We start from the raw sequence: 23,436 nt of genomic DNA, 5'->3' as shown, positions 1-23,436 counted from the left end.
GTCATCCATATAAGAGCCAGAATGATTTTGGAATGATTACCTGATCAAAATGTGGCAATAAACTTATAAATTTCAGCAAAGCCAACAAGAAATAAAGGCATAATTCTAACACAAAAAGCATTAACATTTCAGCATCTAAATAGACACGCCTTGTTTGGGCATGAGCTCATTGAGTAAATAGACAATTTTTTTATTTTATTTTTATTTATTTTTTTATATTAAAAAATTATGAATTAACCGATAGGTTAATCGATTATTAGCGTCGGTTAATCGAAAGTGAAATTAACCGAAAATTGACATCCCTAGTCAGTTTACAGGAATATTGTGCCTTGTGCTCATTCAAATGCACGTGAGTATTCATGAGTAGCATGAACAGCAGAACAGAACAGAACAACAAAAAAAGAACAGCAGAGCTTTGACCAGGATATGAAACATTACTGTAACAACCATGTTGTTCTCAGATCTCCGGCTCTCTTCTCTCAAAGAGCCACGCTTGTCAGAAACACTTGACCTGAACACAACTGAATCAGCAGGATCAGTGCCTTCCCATGAAGATCAGAGTATGCACCAGTTCCTTCCCACACACACCACGCCACCACACACACAACCCACGTAAGCATGAACATGAACACACACACACACACACACACTTAAAAGGGTGTGTCGACACGTGCACGCACACACCTGTGCCAGTCTGTCTGGAGGACTACCAACTGCCAGCAGCTCCTTTGTTTCAAGGCCCTTTTCCTCATCAGAGTAATGCATCCATGTATGCTCAGTGTAACAAGATGTGTAGAGTGAAAGTAGATCAGAGGGCATAGATGATTCCAGAGCAATGTGTTCCCTGGTTATGATCTAAGTAAAGGGAGTACTTAGATTCAAACATCAGGGAAAGGGGGTACTTGAGGGAAAGGGGGAAATGGAAAAATGTAAGAATAAATCTGATAAATCTGCTCAGTAGGCACTAATTGCAACTCTTTCACTCCATTTCTTATTTTGTAATGTTATATTCTTCAAAGGGTGGGTTAATATAAATCCATTGCATCATATACTATAGCTTTCTCTTCTAAGCAAAATGTTGTAGTCTGGTAAAATAAATCAGAGAAAGGGGGTACTGAAGCCAAAAAGGTTTGAGAACCACTGTCCTAGACTGACACAAAGTAGACCACAGACCCCCCATTTGATAACTGATAAGATTTTAGCTTTTGTGACGACCCTCCCACTCTCCTGGCCCTGTCGTGCAGTTGCCCAGTGTGCTCATTGGGCTTAAGACCACCTTCAAACCAATCTTTCTCCCTCCTCACTGATGTACCTTTTGTTCTGTTTGTTTGTTCAATGTGTCTACGGTACCGGTAGTTATATTCCCTTAGTTTTAGTTAATAAATTATTGTTTTACTTGTACTTTGGTGTATGACTCCCCTCCTTTTCCTACAGTACTTCCTCGAGCCGGGTTGTAACATACAACAGACAGTGTGTCACAGTAAATCGACCTTATTGGACAATTCCATTTTTCTTACAACATTACTACATTGACCTCAACCCCGACACCACAACAATCTTTTTTCAGGTATTCTAGCCCGGCTACAGTAGCCTATATATTTAGCCATTAGTTGCAAGTCAATTTTCCACTGGCCCTCCATGACGGCACTGGATGTGTTTGTGAGGAAATTTGTGACACAAATTCAAAGCTTATATTTGGTTATAGAAGTCATTCCCTTCCATTTGATTCAAAGGACAGGCACAGGCACAAGGGCAAACATGTCTGGCTCAAAAACCACAGACTAAGAATTTTTGTCATTCCAGTCAGCACAGCTGCTCCGCTAATGAACAAGCAAAGAAATCCCTGGTCTCAGAGACTTGTCACATTGATTGAAATGGTACAATAAACACCCCGGCTCTTAGCTGATTGCTAATGCTATTCAAGGCTAATTTATATTTCTCTGCGTTCAGCAGTACAAGGTTGGCCTGAGATGGAGAGAACGCCCGGTTTGGTTGGAGAGAATGTGACTTGTTTGCAGCTTGAAAAGGAAGGTGAACTGTTCCGTTTCTTCTCAAGGCCAAACACTGACTAGCCTATACATTTCTATTGAACATAATGTATGTGGTGGTCACTGACTAGCCTATACATTTCTATTGAACATAATGTATGTGGTGGTCACTGACTAGCCTATACATTTCTATTGAACATAATGTATGTGGTGGTCACTGACTAGCCTATACATTTCTATTGAACATAATGTATGTGGTCACTGACTAGCCTATACATTTCTATTGAACATAATGTATGTGGTCACTCACTAGCCTATACATTTCTATTGAACATAATGTATGTGGTCACTGACTAGCCTATACATTTCTATTGAACATAATGTATGTGGTGGTCACTGACTAGCCTATACATTTCTATTGAACATAATGTATGTGGTCACTCACAAGCCTATACATTTCTATTGAACATAATGTATGTGGTCACTGACTAGCCTATACATTTCTATTGAACATAATGTATGTGGTCACTGACTAGCCTATACATTTCTATTGAACATAATGTATGTGGTCACTCACTAGCCTATACATTTCTATTGAACATAATGTATGTGGTCACTGACTAGCCTATACATTTCTATTGAACATAATGTATGTGGTCACTGACTAGCCTATACATTTCTATTGAACATAATGTATGTGGTCACTCACTAGCCTATACATTTCTATTGAACATAATGTATGTGGTCACTGACTAGCCTATACATTTCTATTGAACATAATGTATGTGGTGGTCACTGACTAGCCTATACATTTCTATTGAACATAATGTATGTGGTCACTCACTAGCCTATACATTTCTATTGAACATAATGTATGTGGTCACTCACTAGCCTATACATTTCTATTGAACATAATGTATGTGGTCACTGACTAGCCTATACATTTCTATTGAACATAATGTATGTGATCAAACTTCTAACACACACAAGGTGTACTTATTGTCATCACTACAGTATAGTGAGTTTATTGCATTGGCAGTGGAACTCAGACTTGGCTCCTCTCCCTCACCTACTGTATGTCCCACATGTCATCTCTCTGGCAGTCACCATGGGGCTTTCCTGTCATCAAAAATGGCCTAGTTCTGCCGCAGACACTGAGGTGAAGAAGAGAAAGCTTCTTATGGTAGCCTAAGTGAGCCTCTAATAGCATCCTAGTCTCGCTTACCAGACTCCCCCAGCACAGGGGCGGGGATAGCATCCTAACTGTTAGCTTATCCATGGTGGTCATGAGAATAGCAATCTGGGGACCCAAATTGATGACACAGCCTTAAAAAGACAGTCTTGAGACAGGTCTTTGAAAGCAGGCAGCTAATGAAAAACATGGTGACAAGATTGGCATGAATCAAAGGACCATGGTTCCACTGCTGGTCCCGCTACTCAGTATTCAGCACTTAAAGCTGTTACCATGGCACCATTTCACTGTTAATTGGAAAATTAGCATTTCAATCCACCTTCAATACAACTGATGGGGAACTACTACAGTAGTTCAGCCATTTCATCTGTGATACGACATGAGCAGAATTCCTGATTCAAACTCATGCTCTCTGGCACATGCTAAAGTGTGGTTTCATTGCTAGCCTTCAATATTATTTCTGAGCTGGGGGCGTCTGGGTAGTGCAGCGGTAGATTCCGTCCCTACGAACACGAGGGTCAGAGGTTCGTGCCCCCGTCTTACCTCCGGCTTGGTCAGGCGTCTATACAGGCACAATTGGCCATGTCTGCGGATGGGAAGCCAGAATAAGGGTATGTGTCCTGGTTGCTGCAATAGTGCTTCCTCTGGTCGGACGGAGTGCCTGTTCGGGGGGAGGTGAACAGGGGGGAATATCGTGATCCTCCCATGCGCCAGGCCATTCTGGACTGGTCTGCGCTCAGCAGGTGAATGAATGCTGCTTCATGACAGAAGGCTGTGAGACAGAGGAAGAGCGCGCGCCCCTCCCCTGTTTGTTTATCTGCAAATTTTTGGGCCAATGCTGAAATTTTCGCATATCGGTACCACCCAAAGTGGCCGCATTTTCTTTTCTTTTTTACATATATATTTGATGTTCAAAAGTACCGGTTCCGCGACCTATGGTCCTCTCCATTGTCTATGGTGAGAGTGCAGATGTTACCTGCGGGCAGGCCAGAGCTTCCATGTGGCACAAACTAAAGAAGAAGAGTACAATCCGTCTGCCAGTTGATGACAAGTCGCGTTGCGTGCCACAACTCCATGCAGACTTACCAAAAATGGCAAAATGCTAATAAACAGCTTCAATTTGAGAAAATGGAAAAACCTGCTCTGTCACTTCCTGCCTATTCCAATGCTCAATGGCCATGTGTAGTGTCCTCTAGAGCAGAGGTTCTCAAATGTTTTTCAGCCAAGGACCCCTTACAAGATAGAAAATATACCGTGGACCCCCTCATTCTGATTTGTGATTTTGGGCTAAGCTTAATTGTTTCCACGGTAACGTGCTTGACTTTTAAATTGATAGGTTTGTTAGATTAGAATGTAATCCATGAACCATTTTAGATTTAAAGCATAGAATATTTTCATTGAACTGTGAAGCTTTTGCAAAACAAAAGAAGTTTTCATTTTTATTTTCCTGAAAACTTTTCGCGGACCCCCTGGCAAAGTGCCACGGACCGCTGGGGGTCCCCGGACCCCCATTTGAGAACCACTGCTCTAGAGAGAGTGGTGTCAGCGGAGGACCAAAATGCGTGACTCATTAGCCAATGAACAGCCAGGAAGGAAGCTCGTGCTACTTTTGAATGCTAAAATAAAGCTGATAATGTGCAATTTGATAAAAAAATAAAAAAAATAAAATCAAAGTACAACACAAACCGTCAGTTCTGCTTAATCCAGGACCTTACTTCCTGGAACTCTAGAGTAAAAAATAGCAAAAAACTGGTCTATATAAAACTCTTCTATATACACGGCTCTGGCCATGTGCAGTTTCAGATCGATCGGCCGTTGAAAATCAGAGAGGACATAATAACTTATGCAGTCACTGCTGTCAAATTGTGACGTCACTGATGACATTGTGACATCATCAGTGATAAACCATCTCAATGCAGGAGAAATGCCCATAAAGATCTTACATTTTGGAAAATGGGAAAAAAAGCCTTTGTCACTTCCTGTCTCTTCCAATGCCCAATGCCAATGTGACGTTTCAGTTCGATTGGCCAACAGACACAGACGGACAGACAGAGCTTCAGAAAGTTGCAGCGCTTCATTAGAACTAAGGGAAGAGATCATGAGTCACATTTTAGTCACCTGGCACTGGCCTCCACTTAGTTTTAGAAATTATTTAATTTTATTGATTACATTTAAAACATTATGGCCTGGCTCTGTGTCTAGACTATATTTATGAACTTCTATCTCCAAGTACAAAAGCTCAGCCTTAGATCAGCAGGCAAGACACTTTTGACTGTTCATCCAATGTCTCTATTTATCACAACAGGAGATCAAAGCACCTAAACTTTGGAACCAAATTGCCTGAAGAATTACATTTCTCAGACATTTCTGGTTTTTAACTATAGTTTCTTGTTTTACACTAATTGTTAGCTTCATTTGGACCTTCATTTTGTACTCCCCCTGCCCCTCTCAAATGGCATCGAGACTAACATTACACATTTATTCATTGTTCCTATTTTCCTTTAACACTTATCTGGCCATGCATCCTGATCATAGGTGGGAAGAACTTAGCCAGAGTTGAATTTTAACTTGTAGTTAAATTATTAGGAGTTAAACTGCCACATAAAGGCCACATGCTTGTTTTCCCTACAAACAAATGTGCTACACTGTGACCATCCTACAGTAGCATAGGAGGTGAGGTGAGAAGATGAAAATGAACAGTACGCAGAGTGCCACGCCCTGTCAGCACATGTGGAGGGAGGCTAACGCTAGGCTATAGTTGATTGGTCCAGGTCTGTTGCTTTTGCTGCTGCCACTGGGCTAATGCTAATCAGATGATCTGAAAAGCAGCGTAATGGGATTGCTCTGTTTGGCTGCTGAAAATAACCTTGGAGAAAGTGACAGACAAACACACAGAACATGCACCTACTGTATGTGTGTGCACACACAGTCACTGACACACAAATGAATACACACACGCACGCACGCACGCACACACACACACACACAGTTAAAGTTGTGTTATCACTGTGAACAGCCACAGTGATACAGCTACTGTGTTTTAATGTATCTTGGATGAAATCCTTATTGTTCTGTACCACCTCAAGACTTAATTAAGTACAATGATTGAAGCCAATAAAAAAACCACAAAAACACAAAAAACCTGCTGAACCTATAATGAATAGAGCCTTATCAAACATTTTATTCCAGTAGAATATCCAATTTATGCAAACCTTAGAAATCTGCAATGATACTCATAAGGGTACAATAGTGTGAATAATGTACTGTAGAGAAATTAATCATGAATCAACAATTACAGTGTATGGAAAAATAAATATTTTCCCATGAACTTTGTTGCAATAACAGCAGCTACAACTAGATCATGAGATTTGATTTTGATTTGTTTGAGATTTAGCCTGAATTTGAAAATGATAAGTCCTTCACTACTGTGAAGGACTTATCATTATATATTATACAAGTTAGCTCCGGCCGGGCAATTTGATTGGACAAGAGGGATCCTACCAGTGCCAATATTTCATGATAACACACTGGCGCTTCACTGTGTGTAGATCACTCCGCTTCACAGCTGCCCTAATCAACAAAATGCTTCACAGCTGTAGAGTAGACAGTAGTAAAGTAGACAGCCTGCAGTTAATTAGGCTGATTTGGCTACATTTTCGGCAAAGCAGAAAGCTGAGGGGACTATTTTTGTTGGCGGAGGAATAAATAGAGAAATCATATATTTTCTCAGCTTTTTGTCATTTTTTAAAATCAGCTTTGTTTAATAGAACTGTTGTATGAAAGCAATATCACACTCGAGGTCGTGCTGTTGTTGTCTAATATCGGCACTGCTGTGATTCGGTCGTAGGCACGAGGCCGCAGGCCGAGTGCCGAAGATAATCACAGCAGTGCCGATGTGTGATATATATTATAATATAATATAATATAATATAATATAATATAATATAATATATCTTAATAATAAGATACTGTGCCATTGGGTGGTAAGCAGGAGTCCCTTCGTTTCTTGGGGTCTGTGACCTGAAACAGTTTGGAGTCTCTGGACTGGGCGGGTTCAAACAGACAGACCCGTGAATGTCTGTTTCTGTAGCAGCCTGGCCGGTTGCCTGGTTACCGCTCAGTGATGCGTGTGAGCCCTGTACAGTGATTATCCAGGTATCATAGCATCATGCTCCCCTCCCCACCCAACCCAACCCCACCTTCGAGCCGTCACCAAGATAAGAGCCGGTTGAATGATTTGTTTAATCTTCTTTTTTGTTAACCCTCAATGCTTTGGTTCCTCTTCCTTCCTTCCACTGATGCAGAAAATGACTCATTTGTCCAGTTGGCTGTTACACCATGTTTTAGATGAAGTGGGAGATCTAGAGGTAGACTGACCCAACGGCTGACTGACTACCCACCCCCCACCAGCACCACCACCACCACCACCCTTAAGCTGGCTTCCCTCCCGCAGACACGGCCAATTGTGCCTGTATGGACCCCCGACCAAGCTGGAGGCAACACGGGGACTCGCCTCAAACCTGCAACCCTGATGTTGGTAAGCAGGGAATCTACCAGTGCACTACCTGAACACCACTGACTGACTCACTACTGACTCAATGGCTGACTGACTAAATCAATGACTGACTGACTCAATGACTGACTGACTGACTGACTGACTCAATGGCTGACTGACTAAATCAATGACTGACTGACTCAATGACTGACTGACTCAATGACTCAATGACTGACTGACTGACTGACTGACTCACTCACTCAATGACTGACTAACTGATTAGTGACTGACTGACTCAATGGCTGACAGACTGACTCAATGACTGACTGACTGACTGACTGGCTGATGTTTGAAATAACTGTGAAATGAGAAATGGAAAGAGTCTGAGAAAGATGTTGGGGAGATGAGAAACACATTTGCAGTCCTGTGTGGCTCTAAAGCACAACATGATACTGTCAGGTTAGAGGTTCAGTTCCCACTGGGGGGGGGGGGGGGGGGGGGGTACTAAAAAATGCATGCACTCACGGGCCTGTTAACGGCTTTAGATTTAAAAAAAAAAGTAAGATAAAAAGATAGATAAAAAGTGCCTCTCCAATGGCAATATATTGTGTGTCATGTCAATAAAGTGTGTGTGTGTGTGTGTGTGTGTGTGTGTGTGTGTGTGTGTGTGTGTGTGTGTGTGTGTGTGTGTGTGTGTGTGTGTGTGTGTGTGTGTGTGTGTGTGTCTCAGTATGCTTAACATCCTACATCTCTGCTCTCATCATTCTTTTTCTCCCATCTCCTTAATAGCCTGCTTGCTGAGAGAGAGAGAGAGAGAGAGAGAGAGAGAGATTTGCTGGCCAAAGGAAATGTGCTGGTGGTAACAGGGAGGAACGTGCTTGGATGTACAATCAGCTAGTGACTCAGGTTCAGCACGTACAAACACACACACAACTCTCCAGACCTATCTGTTCTTCCCTCCGCTCCTTTCTCCTTGTCTGTCTCTCCATCTCTTCCTCTCTTGTCTGTTTCTGCCTTTTATTTCATTAGCCGACTCTTTTCACTTCTCCTATCTACACACACACACACACACACACACACACACACACACACACACACACACACACACACACACACACACACACACACAAAACTTGCTTTACCCGGGGGCCATTTTTGTAAAATGCTAGGAGGCCAGGGGCCAGTTACTAAAGAAACATTAATATACATTTTTCTGTAGTGCATTGTAGGTTTTTGGGCTGTCAGCCGGTGTGCACACAAGATAGTTAAGTTAAGTTAGTTAGGTTAAGTTAGTTAAGTACATATAAGTGACAGGGTGGCGAGCAGGTGGTGGTTTTTGACAATTTAGCTGGAGCTCAGTCAAACTTTATTTCACGTTAGTTTTCATTGTGAATTAGAAAATGGTGGGCGGGCCACTCTGCACCAGGGATTCCGCTAGGCATTTTTCCAGACGGCCAATGCAGCCGGTAACCTTCCAGAATTCCGGCCATATCGAATATTTACCGGGCACTATTAAAAAAAGGATGTTATAAAATAATTGTTTCCTAAATAAACATTTTGAATCCATTTATTTCTCTATAGTCTATTCTTTATAGCCTCTATAGTCGATCATCTTTATTCCAGTGTTGTCATTAAGAGGCCGATTTTGCAGCAATAATATTTAATTGGTCGGCATTCAACAGGCACGTCGTTCTCGGTAAGGCCACTTTCGTTATTGAAACAGACAACATGCATGTTCCTACTGTAGCATATCTGCATTTGCAGACACTCATGAACCCATATCTTCTGGAAATTGCCTTGATGAAAAACCAACGTAGCTAAAAGTAATAAGTGCGACAGCGTCAGGCAGTGCACAACTTGAATCTCCAGCAATAGGCTACGCACCTTAATCTTTCCCACTCGACACCTGGCACCTGCGGCAGCTCTCCTGCACTCGGCTCCCATTTGGCTTTATTTGTGGTAAGCATTTTGATTCATCTCCTCATCATACGAGCGTCGGGCAACAAGCGTGAGTGATTGATTGATTGATTGATTCGGGACGTAGGTAAAAAGGCTTTTTACCTCCGCTAAATTGACAGCCTACGTCAGGTCTCTTTTGCTTTTGACGGCGGCAGGCACGCTTCTGTTTCTTCTTGAGGAAGAATAGCAGGTGCTTGATGCTTTCCTGCCGTCTTGCTGGCCTCGGCTGAAGTACTTGTCGTTGCACGATCTAGATTTAAAAAAGGACTGGCCTAGCAAGGGATGTGTGTTTTGACATATGGGTTTCCTCCTGCGTCAAGTCACAGCGGGTCCAGCGCTGGCCGGCGGGACTGTGCGGCGCTACAGTAAAGAAAGCGTCTGCTATATTTTTCTCTTTCACCAAACACTCAACATAACAGCGGGGGCGGAAGAAATACGATGTCTCTATTTAACTCGTAGCTTATTGGCAACATCACTTAGGCTATAGGTCACACAATATTAGGCTATTTTATATAAGGAATTTATTTATCTGGCATATTTTAAACCGGCCACTTGAGCCGGTGACCTTTTAATTTGCCGGCCCACGGCAACAAAAGCCGGCTAAAAGCCGGCAATTGCCAGCTAACAGAATCCCTGCTCTGCACCCTATCGTGGGCCGCATCTGGCCCCCGGGCCGCAAGTTGAGTGTCACTGGTCTAATACTGTACATGCTGTGAGCTGCCCTCCTTTTTTCTCTGTTCATCAGTGCAGCACCTTCTCCTTATTCAGGTGAAGGGTCAGAGAATAAGTCAAAAGAGTACATCGCCCATATGCAGCATATTGCTATTGCTAATTAATCAACAATCAACAATTAATCAATAAATCAATAAATTAATCAATAAATAATAAATCGATAATGTTGGCTTCTATTCAGGCCAGGAGACAATTTGAAGAAGGTGGGGAAAGATGAGAGGTGGCGTGCACTCTATCTAAGAAATGCCTCCACATACAAGGACACACAGAGAAAATAGCCTCCTACTTCCTTCATACAAGGACACACAGAGAAAATAGCCTGCTACTTCCTTCATACAAGGACACTCAGAGAAAATAGCCTGCTACTTCCTTCATACAAGGACACACAGAGAAAATAGCCTGCTACTTCCTTCATACAAGGACACTCAGAGAAAATAGCCTCCTACTTCCTTCATACAAGGACACACAGAGAAAATAGCCTCCTACTTCCTTCATACAAGGACACACTGAGAGAAAATAGCCTCCTACTTCCTTCATACAAGGACACACTGAGAGAAAATAGCCTGCTACTTCCTTCATACAAGGACACTCAGAGAAAATAGCCTGCTCGTTCCTTCATACAAGGACACACAGAGAAAATTGCCTGCTCCTTCCTTCATACAAGGACACACTCAAGAGAAAATAGCCTGCTACTTCCTTCATACAAGGACACTCAGAGAAAATAGCCTGCTACTTCCTTCATACAAGGACACTCAGAGAAAATAGCCTGCTCCTTCCTTCATACAAGGACACACAGAGAAAATTGCCTGCTCCTTCCTTCATACAAGGACACACTCAAGATAAAATAGCCTGCTACTTCCTTCATACAAGGACACTCAGAGAAAATAGCCTGCTACTTCCTTCATACAAGGACACTCAGAGAAAATAGCCTGCTACTTCCTTCATACAAGGACACACAGAGAAAATAGCCTGCTACTTCCTTCATACAAGGACACTCAGAGAAAATAGCCTGCTACTTCCTTCATACAAGGACACACAGAGAAAATAGCCTGCTACTTCCTTCATACAAGGACACTCAGAGAAAATAGCCTGCTACTTCCTTCATACAAGGACACTCAGAGAAAATATCCTGCTACTTTCTTCATACAAGGACACACAGAGAAAATAGCCTCCTACTTCCTTCATACAAGGACACTCAGAGAAAATAGCCTGCTACTTCCTTCATACAAGGACACACTCAAGAGAAAATAGCCTCCTACTTCCTTCATACAAGGACACACCGAGAAAATAGCCTCCTACTTCCTTCATACAAGGACACTCAGAGAAAATAGCCTCCTACTTCCTTCATACAAGGACACACAGAGAAAATAGCCTCCTACTTCCTTCATACAAGGACACACCGAGAAAATAGCCTCCTACTTCCTTCATACAAGGACACTCAGAGAAAATAGCCTCCTACTTCCTTCATACAAGGACACTCAGATAAAATAGCCTACTACTTCCTTCATACAAGGACACACAGAGAAAATATCCTGCTACTTTCTTCATACAAGGACACAGAGAAAATAGCCTCCTACTTCCTTCATACAAGGACACACAGAGAAAATAGCCTCCTACTTCCTTCATACAAGGACACTCAGAGAAAATAGCCTGCTCCTTCCTTCATACAAGGACACACTCAAGAGAAAATAGCCTACTACTTCCTTCATACAAGGACACACAGAGAAAATATCCTGCTACTTTCTTCATACAAGGACACTCAGAGAAAATAGCCTCCTACTTCCTTTATACAAGGACACACTGAAGAGAAAATAGCCTGTTACTTCCTTCATACAAGGAGACACTCAGAGAAAATAGCCTACTACTTCCTTCATACAAGGACACACTCAAGAGAAAATAGCCTACTACTTCCTTCATACAAGGACACACTCAAGAGAAAATAGCCTACTACTTCCTTCATACAAGGAGACACTCAGAGAAAATAGCCTGTTACTTCCTTCATACAAGGACACACTCAAGAGAAAATAGTCTACTACTTCCTTCATACAAGGACACACTCAAGAGAAAATAGCCTGCTCCTTCCTTCATACAAGGACACACTCAAGAGAAAATAGCCTGTTACTTCCTTCATACAAGGACACACTCAAGAGAAAATAGCCTGTTACTTCCTTCATACAAGGACACACTCAAGAGAAAATAGCCTACTACTTCCTTCATACAAGGACACACTCAAGAGAAAATAGCCTGCTCCTTCCTTCATACAAGGACACACTCAAGAGAAAATAGCCTGTTACTTCCTTCATACAAGGACACACTCAAGAGAAAATAGCCTGCTCATTCCTTCATATAAGGACACACTCAAGAGAAAATAGCCTGTTACTTCCTTCATACAAGGACACACTCAAGAGAAAATAGCCTACTACTTCCTTCATACAAGGACACACTCAAGAGAAAATAGTCTGTTACTTCCTTCATACAAGGACACACTCAAGAGAAAATAGCCTACTACTTCCTTCATACAAGGACACACTCAAGAGAAAATAGCCTGCTCATTCCTTCATACAAGGACACACTCAAGAGAAAATAGCCTGTTACTTCCTTCATACAAGGACACACTCAAGAGAAAATAGCCTGCTCCTTCCTTCATACAAGGACACACTCAAGAGAAAATAGCCTGTTACTTCCTTCATACAAGGACACACTCAAGATAAAATAGCCTGTTACTTCCTTCATACAAGGACACACTCAAGAGAAAATAGCCTACTACTTCCTTCATACAAGGACACACTCAAGAGAAAATAGCCTGTTACTTCCTTCATAGAAGGACACACTCAAGAGAAAATAGCCTGTTACTTCCTTCATACAAGGACACACTCAAGAGAAAATAGCCTGTTACTTCCTTCATACAAGGACACACTCTACACTGTTACAAGTATAAACTAACCTTCTACATCTACTCAAGCCTTTCAAAAGTCAAGTTGAGCCCTTGTGTCCGGAGCTCGGAGTCTAAGTTGAGAATGCAAAAAGGCAACAATCAGCCAAAAGCTACGGGTTGTTGGCCAACATTTTCATTAGATCAGTGGTTTTCAAAGGGGGGTCTGTTGACCCGCGGGGGTGGATGACACTGTGGAGCCCTCGCGGGGGTGCTTCCACGAGGGCTCCACAGTTCCATCCAGCAAATTAAGGCATCATTTAATTTCACTGGAATTTAATTCACTGGAAGTTATCCCTAATTAGAGAATCTAGCCGAAATGTGTTTCACTCTCGCCACTCATCTCTCCTGCATGCAGTGTAGACAGCATTTCAATACTACAATCAACATCAACATCAACAACAACAACAATAAAAACCTTTCCATATGGGGGGGGGGTGCCCCCCTGGGACAATGCATGTGTCTATTTGAGGGTTTGAGAAGCATTAGCCTAAGAAGCAGGAGTTTGGGAACGCTCACCAAAACAAAGTTTAACCCGACAAAAGATTACGCTAACAGTCCTTGAAAGAACAACTGCAAACTATGTACATACGCAGACCACACATCCAGTCAAATATGCAGAGGATCAATATAACCCAGTTTCTTTCTGATTGTTACAGTAGCAGTGAAGTAAAGTAGACTTTTTACAGTAGAGACAAAACTAGACGTTAAAGCGATATCCCCTCAGGAGCTTGCAGCAGCAGTAACAGACAAAATCTAAATGTATTCTCTATGATGAAACCTCGCTCCTGTGCATCGTCCATCCCATTCAACACAACCTGACAATTTCTCTGGGCTGTTATTTTCAGCATTTTCTCTGGAGGCAGGCCTTAGGTGTGTGTGTGCGTGCGTGTGTGTGTGTGTGTGTGTGTGTGTGTGTGTGTGCATGCGCACATGTGTGCGTGCGTATTGGGGGGAAGGGGGGGAGTGGAGTTGGGATAGGGGTGTATGTTTATCTGTTTGTGTTGTCTGAGGAGTACACAGGGAAAACAGGAGTGGGCTGATGTTAACATTAATAGACTCGAGAGAAAGACTCTGGGGTGCAAACACTGGAAACACAGTAGATCTGCAAGGATCTACTTGTGCCTCTGGCTCCATCTAGTGAGCAAAGCTCTTTAGCAGCATTTCAACCACTGGTGTAGTCGACGGTGTACGCAGAGAGTGTTCCATTTTATTCAAGATCCTGGTTTCCTTAAAAATGCAAATACTGAAAATTGCTTGGTGTAAAAATAAATGTCATAGCTGAGAATGAATGCTCTATCATTAGCCTATGAATTGTCGTCTCTATCTGCATTTTGTCTGAATTGTCTCCACTCTTCAGAGATTGGTTGTTCTTTTGTTATTCTGATAAAGATATTTTTACTACTACTATAATTAATCATTGAAAAACCAATCAAAGGCCACTGAACCAAGTAAAATGTTGATTGGTTGGAGGTACACTAAAATACAGTACATAACTGGTGTGACCTCAATAACCGTACAGTAGCACAGGACCTACAGTATGTGGGTATTTGTGAATGCAAGTGTAACCCTGTGTGTCTTTACAGATGTGTCTTCAGCAAAGAAAGTGGTTCACACTCAAAGAAGAAATACATTCAAGACCTTTTATGTTTGTTTTCTCTAGTTTCTCATTATATTAGTTTCTTAGATTTTCATAAATGCAGAAGGGAATCATGCACAGACATTTTGGGTAGTGCCTTCTTCAGTGTACAGGCTCCATATACACTAGATGTGTCGAAGCGTGTGTGTGTGTGTGTGTGTGTGTGTGTGTGTGTGTGTGTCTTGCAGTACCTCAATAGCCACTGTCCATAGTATGAATTGTGCCTCTGATTCGGGGAAGTAAGTCTTGACTTGTGGAGACATGCCGATCAGCACACAGTTGGTCACTATGGCTATCACACTCATGGCCTCAAAGGCCAGCTGGGAGGCAGGGAGAAAGGAACAGTCAGTCAGAGATCTGCTATTGTTTATGTGCCAAAAATGGAAATAGGTCAGCAATGCCGGAAAAAGGAAGATAGAATTGACACTCAGCAATACTTGAGGTGGATTCTTGCCAGCCAGACAATGATTGTATTATCTTGTTCTTAAGCGATCGGCCATCTTGAGGTTAAATAATACATTCAAAACTAATAATAGGAGTGAAATATTTCTCCCTAGAGAGGTGCAATGTTCCCATGAACAGCCTGCTTGGCCAATTCAGACTTAGCTGATTTAAGACAACAGGAAGATACGTGTGTCAGATATTGACCTAAATCTGTTTAAAAACTGAGCCCTTAGCTTTAGTGTGGCTGGTGAACAACGGCTGAAGTTACATTCTAAAATGAGACTGACAAAAGCCTTTCAAGCATGAAAGTGAAACTCAATATTGATCATTGAAGAAATAAATAAAAAAAGGATTGAGGCATTTTCCTGGGGAGAGACATTTGATAGGACATGTCATTATTCACCTTCACTTTCAAAATAAAGCAAAGGAAAAGAAACATGAGATCACAAGTTATTTTCTTCTTTTTTACCTTTTCTCAAAATGTTTTGGAATGAGAGCCATTGACTGCCTCCATTTTGCCAATCAAAATAAGCTAATCACAGAAAAGCAGCTGATGCCATTTGTACTAGCAATGCATACAGTTCATTGCTCTCTCTCTGTCTGCGGCTGACCTGCCAGACTCCTATGTTAGCCGCCGGCTCGGAGAATGGCCGCTTGAACACGCGGCACATCTTGAAGGCGTCGGAGTAAAGCTCAGTGACGTTGTTCAGCACCACCAGCACAGCAGCCAGGGGGTAGACACAGGAGAACAGGCTGACGTAACCGAACAGCAGGAACTGCTCCAAGTAGTCATCAAATGTACCCTGGGGAGAGGGAGAGAAGCACGCACACACGCATGCACGCGCACACACACACACACACACACACACACACACACACAATAAGGAGGCAGCTAGTGACATTATGCTAAATATGGTGATAGATCAAAATCAATGCTAGCAAGAATAAAACAGCTTCTTTTGCGTACACTGTTGACAGTCTGGCAATGCATCTCTCTACCAGCAGTGGGTAATTTGTATGAACTAGGGATCTCATGCAGCTGCAGCTCACATTCGCAGCTCACAGCTCGGCTGCTGTGTGGCCTTGCCTGCCCTCTCTCTCTCCCCCCTCTCTCTCCCTCTCCTCTTCTCCCTCAGTCTCTCTCCCTCTCCTCTCTCTCCCTCTCTCTTGTGAGCCCCCTACACATGATTCGCGGTAAAACAGCTCTGCGCCCGGCTGTCCCGTTGTTTTCCTATGGGGAGAGCGTTGCTGCTCAACTAGGCAGCAGCTCTACCCTTGGAGAATCAAGCACAGCTTGATTCTGACACTTTTGCACTGCGCCCAGAGTTCAAAATATCTCAACGCTGACCTACTTGTCGCTGACCTTTCATGAGCGCAAATGAGGAGGAAAAGAAGATAGCGGGTGCTCGCGCTGTTGCTGCTCGCCTCTTTTCCTGCAGATTTGTGCTCCGCTCTACCTCACGTTGAGAAAAGTGCACGCTTATCATGTGAAGGGGGCTTCAGACTGATGACATCACTGATGACATCCTCACTGGGACTTTGTGTGTGTGTGTGTGTGTGTGTGTGTGTGTGTGTGTGTGTGTGTGTGTGTGTGTGTGTGTGAGAGTGAATTTATGACATCACTGATGATGTCATCAGTGGGACAGAGAAACAGAGCCCCAGCTCCCTTTTATATAGATAGATAGATGCTATCATGCTTGCCTCTGGCATGGGAGCAAAAAACACAACACCATTGGGTAGAGTCATGCTTGACTCATGCATAGATTAAATCAATGTGTACCTAGTCTCGCTGGCCAGACTCCTCTCCCTTCCGTGAGAGTCATCTGGCTGCACGGAAACAGGCAACTGGGATAAGCCCTCCCCTGCTCTACAGCTGCTCTCCCATTGGAGTGACTGTTTCAGTCGCTGCCGGATGTCCGCTCCCGGCTTATTACAAGCTCTGTCATTGGCTCCGACCATGTCAATCAGAGCGGCTTCCGCTCCCTCCTCCCTGTGTGTTGCTGTAAATAGTGCACTGCCGCCTCAGTGAAAACAACAACGCTAACTAGCTAGCAAGCTAACGACAGAAACCTACACGCTAGCTCGTTGCTACATGCTGAAAATGGCAAGTTGGATTCTTGGAAACTATTTTCCAAGGGCACTGCCGCCAAGCGCCGCCCATCGCAATCCCACTATGGAGACCTGCATCGGGAGACTCCTCTCACGGTAGGGAGGGGAGGCTGGCCAGCGAGACTACTGTGTACCTAACAATGGTACGTTTTTTATGTTAGAGTCATGCTTGACTCATGCATAGATTAAATCACTGTGTACCTAACAATGGTACGTTTTTTATGTGAGTATGAGTGTAAATGGCGGTGTGCACTCACCAGGTACATGCACATGTCGACCTCCAGGCGGACCTGATCGGCCAGAGGAAGCTGCTTGTCTTCTGTGTTTCTCCTCTTCCGGGATCTCCGCACCATCCTCTTGTTGCGCCTCCTCTGCAGCCAGTAGGGCAGGAAGGCTTCCATGAACTGGTTCAGGATCTGACTGGTGATCAACAGGGTGGCCAAACTCTGCACACAGAGGGAGAGGAGGGGGTGAGGCCAATTAGCGTCAGGGGATCCAATTCCCAACAGTTATGACCCAAAAAATCACAATCATATACCAATATATTTCATCTTGTACGGTTTGTTTTCGCTGAACTTTCTCATGAATTAGCAATCCTCCTTAACTTCCAGTCACTGCAAATGGATGATAGTGGACCTATTTTTGAGAATCAAAATGCATATCCAATTCTGGATACACCGTGCTGGTATTCAGACTTGATATTAACCCTGCCTGTACCTTTACAATGTTACCGATTCTGTACTTGTAAGTGCAGCCTATATACTCAAAGCTCTTATTTTTCCATCAATACCGATCCTCGAGGATCGGTAGATGTAGAGTCTGCTCATGTAGCGTCTACATGAAGTAACTGTCGCCTAAAGTGGTATTTAAGGCTTCCCGCTGCTTGTTCGTGATGACGTTCGTAACTTATTGTTTTACATGCTTAAATGTGTATAGATATTTATGAAATTTCATGAGTGATCAAGTATTTTTTTATTTTTTTGCCTTTATTTAAACAGGTAAATCACATTGAGACCGAGGTCTCATTCACAAGTGCGACCTGTTCAGAAGAGCAGCATACAACAGATACAAAATACAATCATCAGTCAATACAATCAATAAAGTACAGTAACAAAAACATGAACATAAAACATAAAGTGCCAGAGGTGGAGAGATTCAACCTTGTGAACAAGAGCAAACCAAGGAGGCACTCTCCATTTTACTCAACAATAATTTAAAACATGCAAGGGGGATCAAGCTGGACAAGCTTCAGACTCTTGTGACGGATCGCTACTCTCCCTCTCACATAGGCCGTTATGATTGTTTATACGTATTATATATCTATTCATATTTTGATGGCTGTGACTGAGAGAAAGGGGTTGGCTCAGGAAATGACATTGTTGTTTATTAGTTTATTTGTCAGGGACATATATAAAACATTAAACCCCATAGGGGAAGAGATGCTTTGTAACAGATTTAGCCATCGGCTAATTTCCATCTGGAGTCCCTGGGCAGGTGGATACAGAGGCCATTCAGAGTTAAAAAAAAACACACAATAAAATACATAAAGTGTAAAAAACAGGGAAAGGGCACAGGTTAGTATAAAATAGATAATAGTACAAAAAAATAGAATACATACATGCATCGATACAGATGCCAAGAATAAAACAACACACGCACGCACGCACGCACTCACGATCAAGTGAGATCAGTACAGTCCTGTTTCTTTCAACTGCACATCATTGCAAAAATCAAGTGCTTCCTCTCCCCCAGCGACCTTCAGAAAGTCATCATCATGCTCATTTTCCTCACGACTGGACTATTGCAATTCCCACTACTCTGGTCTTCCTGATAAAACCATCTACCCCCTCCAGCACGTCCAAAATGCTGCTGCCAGGCTGGCCTCAGGGACCAGAATGAGGGACCACATCTCCCCAGTCCTTGTCTCTCTCCATTGGCTCCCAGTGAGGAAGAGAGTCTAATTCAAGACGCTGACGTTTGTCTCCAAAGCCCTCAACGGTCTCGCCCCAGCCTACATTGAGGAACTCTTAGTCCAATCCGTCAGCTCCAGGTCCCTCAGATCAAATGACCAACTGTGTCTGAAGGTCCCGCGGGCCAAACTGGTGACAAGGGGTTACCGGGCTTTTGCAGTGATGGCGCCGACACTGTGGAATAAGCTCCCTTTTAACACCAAACCTGCCAACACCTTACAGACTTTTAAGGCCTTGATTAAAACCCACCTTTTCGCTCTAGATGATCACTGAGTTACTTTGCTGTTGTGTTGTGTGTCTGAGGTGTAATTATGTTCTCTGTCTGTCCGTCTGCCTGGTTCCCTGTCTCCATTGTCCTGTCTATTATTTTCTTTTCTTTTCTTTTCCCCCGGACCGATGTAAAAGTTGGCTGGGGGGGGCGCAATATAAATGAAAATATCGCACATTATTTACCAGTGTGTGTGTTTAGTTGTGTAATGCGTCTAACTAAGCAGAAGTGGAGTTGCAGATCACCATGTCTTGCATTAGAAAGGCAATGTAGAACAGCCTACCTGTCTGAGCAGCACTATGTCTTGCATTACAAAGGCAATGTAGAACAGCCTACCTGTCTGAGCAGCACTATGTCTTGCATTACAAAGGCAATGTAGAACAGCCTACCTGTCTGAGCAGCACCATGTCTTGCATTACAAAGGCAATGTAGAATAGCCTACCTGTCTGAGCAGCACCATGTCTTGCATTACAAAGGCAATGTAGAACAGCCTACCTGTCTGAGCAGCACCATGTCTTGCATTACAAAGGTGATGTAGAACAGCCTACCTGTCTGAGCAGCACCATGTCTTGCATTACAAAGGTGATGTAGAACAGCCTACCTGTCTGAGCAGCACCATGTCTTGCATTACAAAGGCGATGTAGAACAGCCTACCTGTCTGAGCAGCACCATGTCTTGCATTACAAAGGTGATGTAGAACAGCCTACCTGTCTGAGCAGCACCATGTCTTGCATTACAAAGGCGATGTAGAATAGTGAGGCGAAGCAGTTGAAGAAGTTGAACTGAGGAGAAATAAAACAACAGGACTAATGAGTGGAGCACTGAAACACCAGCAGCTACATCTGGATCACTGCAGGATGAAATGGCAATGTTTGGCAAAAACATGTCAGATACTCACGACCAACACTTTGAGGACCAGGTGATTCTGATATGAAGACTCTAGCCTGTGATTTTCTAAATAAACAGAGAGGGAAATGCAGTTTGGAACATGTCAGTAGTCAGTCATTAAATCCCTGGCATTTTCCAAATCATCTCATCCTACCCAAATACATTCAAGCCTAGCACCTTTCCCAAGCAAACGTATTAGTGTTGATTTTGTCTGACCACCAAAAGGAAAATGTAAAATATTCACAGCCAAAAATTCAAAACAATATGTAAGGTTTCTGAATGAGTTCCAGTGGCTTCTTTGCATAGGGCTTGAGAATTTCAATATTTTACGTTTTATCTTTGCATCTGAAAGAGCAGTGAGTTTCCAACAACCTTCCCCATGAAAAAAGAAAAAGCCTGTTTTTCCATCTAATTTACTTCCATCAAAACATTCTCCAACCAATCACAAACTGTTGGATTTCTACTTGCCTCAGTTACAGTAAGTTGATTGTTTTCCATGTCTTAACGGGTCTGTGTAAGTGAACCGCAAAAGATTTGCATTACGATTTTGATGAAGATTGTGCGATAGTGTCACAGAGATGAGTGGTTGCCAATAGTTGTCTTCCAAAAGGAAGTAACCGGATTGGTCAGATGTGTTCTACATCTACACCATGTACAGCGAGACCGCAAAAATCTTGATGTAAACAAGTCATGTCATTCAATATTGAGTCTGAAAACCTTATTTATCTTAAAATAAGTGAAGAAAATCACCAATTTTCTTGATACTAGTGGAGAGAATGCCTTGTTTCAAGATATTGACACTCATTTTTAGGGAAGTTCTGAAGCAAAGACACAAGTGGATGCAGTGCAGTGTAGAAAAGATTCCATCAATACATATCACATGAATAAAATTCCAAATTGGATGTAACATTATAGCCTATAGCCAACAACAACAATAATTCACAATAAACAGAGTACATATCACTCAGGGAAAGTTGCAAGGTCAATCCACAGATTACAACATCACATTAAGTAACATCTCAATGATGTGCGTGTACTAGATGGTCTCTCAAATTACGGTCACGTTTAAAGGCAATCAGAGGTGGATCTCTGAAAATCGTGGTTAACTCTTTGTCTGACTGTAAAATGTGCCAGTGTTTTCTGAAAGAGGATTTGATAGCATGGGAGTTGGGTGAAAAGGTGGTCATACAGGTAAATCAAAACTTCTTGGTATTCTTCTGGCTAATGCTGAGTAGATCAGTAGATGGATCTGCTTTTGAAAAGAAGAGAAGTTAATTGGATTTTTTCACTTTGCAGACTTTAGCTCCTAAGGGTCTTAATGATGAGATGTTACTTAATGTGATGTTGTAATCTGTGGATTGACCTTGCAACTTTCCCTGAGTGATATGTACTCTATTTATTGTGAATTATTGTTGTTGTTGGCTATAGGCTATAATGTTACATGCAATTTGGAATTTTATTCATGTGATTTTTCATGTGATTTTTTCTACATGTATACTCTGGAAAAAAAAAATCTATTTATTGTTAATTATTGTTGTTGTTGTTGGCTGTATGCTATAATGTTTCATCTAGCCACACCCACTGTTCCCTAATCAAGCTCACCTGAGCAATTTTCAGGGTGTGGCCAGCCTGTATATATACCTCACTGACATGAGTCAGTCTTTTAAAACCTGATGAAGGTCTAGCACCGAAACATTGTTTTCCCTATTTATCTTCTAATAAAGAGTTTACCAGTAAGGTCAGTGTCTTGCGGGATTTTCTCTACTTCTAGTAACACCAAAGTAAAACCAGAAATCCTAAGATCACATAAAGGTGGTGTTTCTCTATGGGTTATGTTTCACAGATTAACTTGTGTTGTTCAGTCAGCCCTCAGCAGGCAAGGCGGCAGAAGAGGAGAGATTTCCCCTCTATATTCTGTCCAATAGATGAGTGACCGTTTCGACCATGTGACATTGCTCAGAAAGTTTGGTGCACTTGGCAAATTGCATGTGTGAAAGTGAAACGGACCAAATGAAAAATGAAACAATGTTGCAACTTCACCCCCCCGAATCGCACCGAGTCTACCAGCTTATATGTGAAAGCACCGAGTCTACCAGCTTATATGTGAAAGCACCGAGTCTACCAGCTTACAGTATATGTGAAAGCGACCTTAGAGACTAGAGGCCATCATCCCTGAGTTGGTAGATCCAGACCACTCACTTTCAGAGTAAGGCTTAAGCCAGAGGAAGGTTATGAACATTGGGAGAAATGGATCATGTATGTATGCCCTTGACAAATGTATGATCATGCATAAGAAGATGTACCAAGTATTATGTATAAGAACAAACTGTGATTTGACAATGTAACACCCATGACGACCTGCTATTATTAAAAAAACAACAACAACTCACCCCACTCGGTGAGGAACTCTGCGGCGTATCTGTAGATCAGGTTCAGGATTTCTATCACTACAGCATAGATAATACTGGGGATGAAGGTCAGTACTCCCGTCCAGAATGTGGGCTCCTCTGCATCGATGGCCAGTGCCCATCCCTCCATCTCAAAGTAGATCATCATGATGTAGAGCGACAGGTAGAGGCAGAGCAGGACGAACGGCAGGGAGATCAGGTAGACGCGGAGTTGCCTCTTGGCGTTGGGGTAGATGGGCTCTTCGCGTCCCGTCACGGGGTTGAATCCCAGTTTGCCGTGGAACCCGGGCCGAGGCTCTTCGAAAGCCTTCTTCCTGCTCAGAGTGCCCCAGCTGTAAGCTAGTGAGGCGCTTGTCCGCTTCCAAACCTAGCGGGGTACAAATTCAGCCAATCAATCAGTTCTTGGATCCAC

At 42.8% G+C, this 23,436-nt stretch overlaps 1 protein-coding gene across 2 annotated transcripts in view; it reads right to left on the bottom strand.

The window, feature by feature from the left end:
- The window catches only part of ano10a (anoctamin 10a), a 64,884-nt gene that overhangs the window by 17,972 nt on the left and 23,476 nt on the right, over window positions 1–23,436 (bottom strand). For both annotated transcript variants that reach the window (XM_083640238.1, XM_083640239.1), the window contains 6 exons: window positions 23,007–23,391; window positions 20,627–20,682; window positions 20,436–20,510; window positions 17,748–17,936; window positions 15,993–16,184; window positions 15,129–15,257 (listed from right to left, as the gene is read on the bottom strand). In XM_083640238.1, coding sequence (XP_083496364.1) covers window positions 15,129–15,257; window positions 15,993–16,184; window positions 17,748–17,936; window positions 20,436–20,510; window positions 20,627–20,682; window positions 23,007–23,391 — 1,026 coding nt within the window. The remainder of the gene's footprint in view (window positions 1–15,128; window positions 15,258–15,992; window positions 16,185–17,747; window positions 17,937–20,435; window positions 20,511–20,626; window positions 20,683–23,006; window positions 23,392–23,436) is intronic.

The sequence above is a fragment of the Poromitra crassiceps genome (genome assembly GCF_964638095.1).
Source record: "Poromitra crassiceps genome assembly, chromosome: 1".
NCBI classification, from domain to species: Eukaryota; Metazoa; Chordata; class Actinopteri; order Beryciformes; family Melamphaidae; genus Poromitra; species Poromitra crassiceps.
The sequence above is the reverse complement of the archived record's forward strand: the minus strand, read 5'-3'. Positions and strand labels throughout refer to the sequence as shown.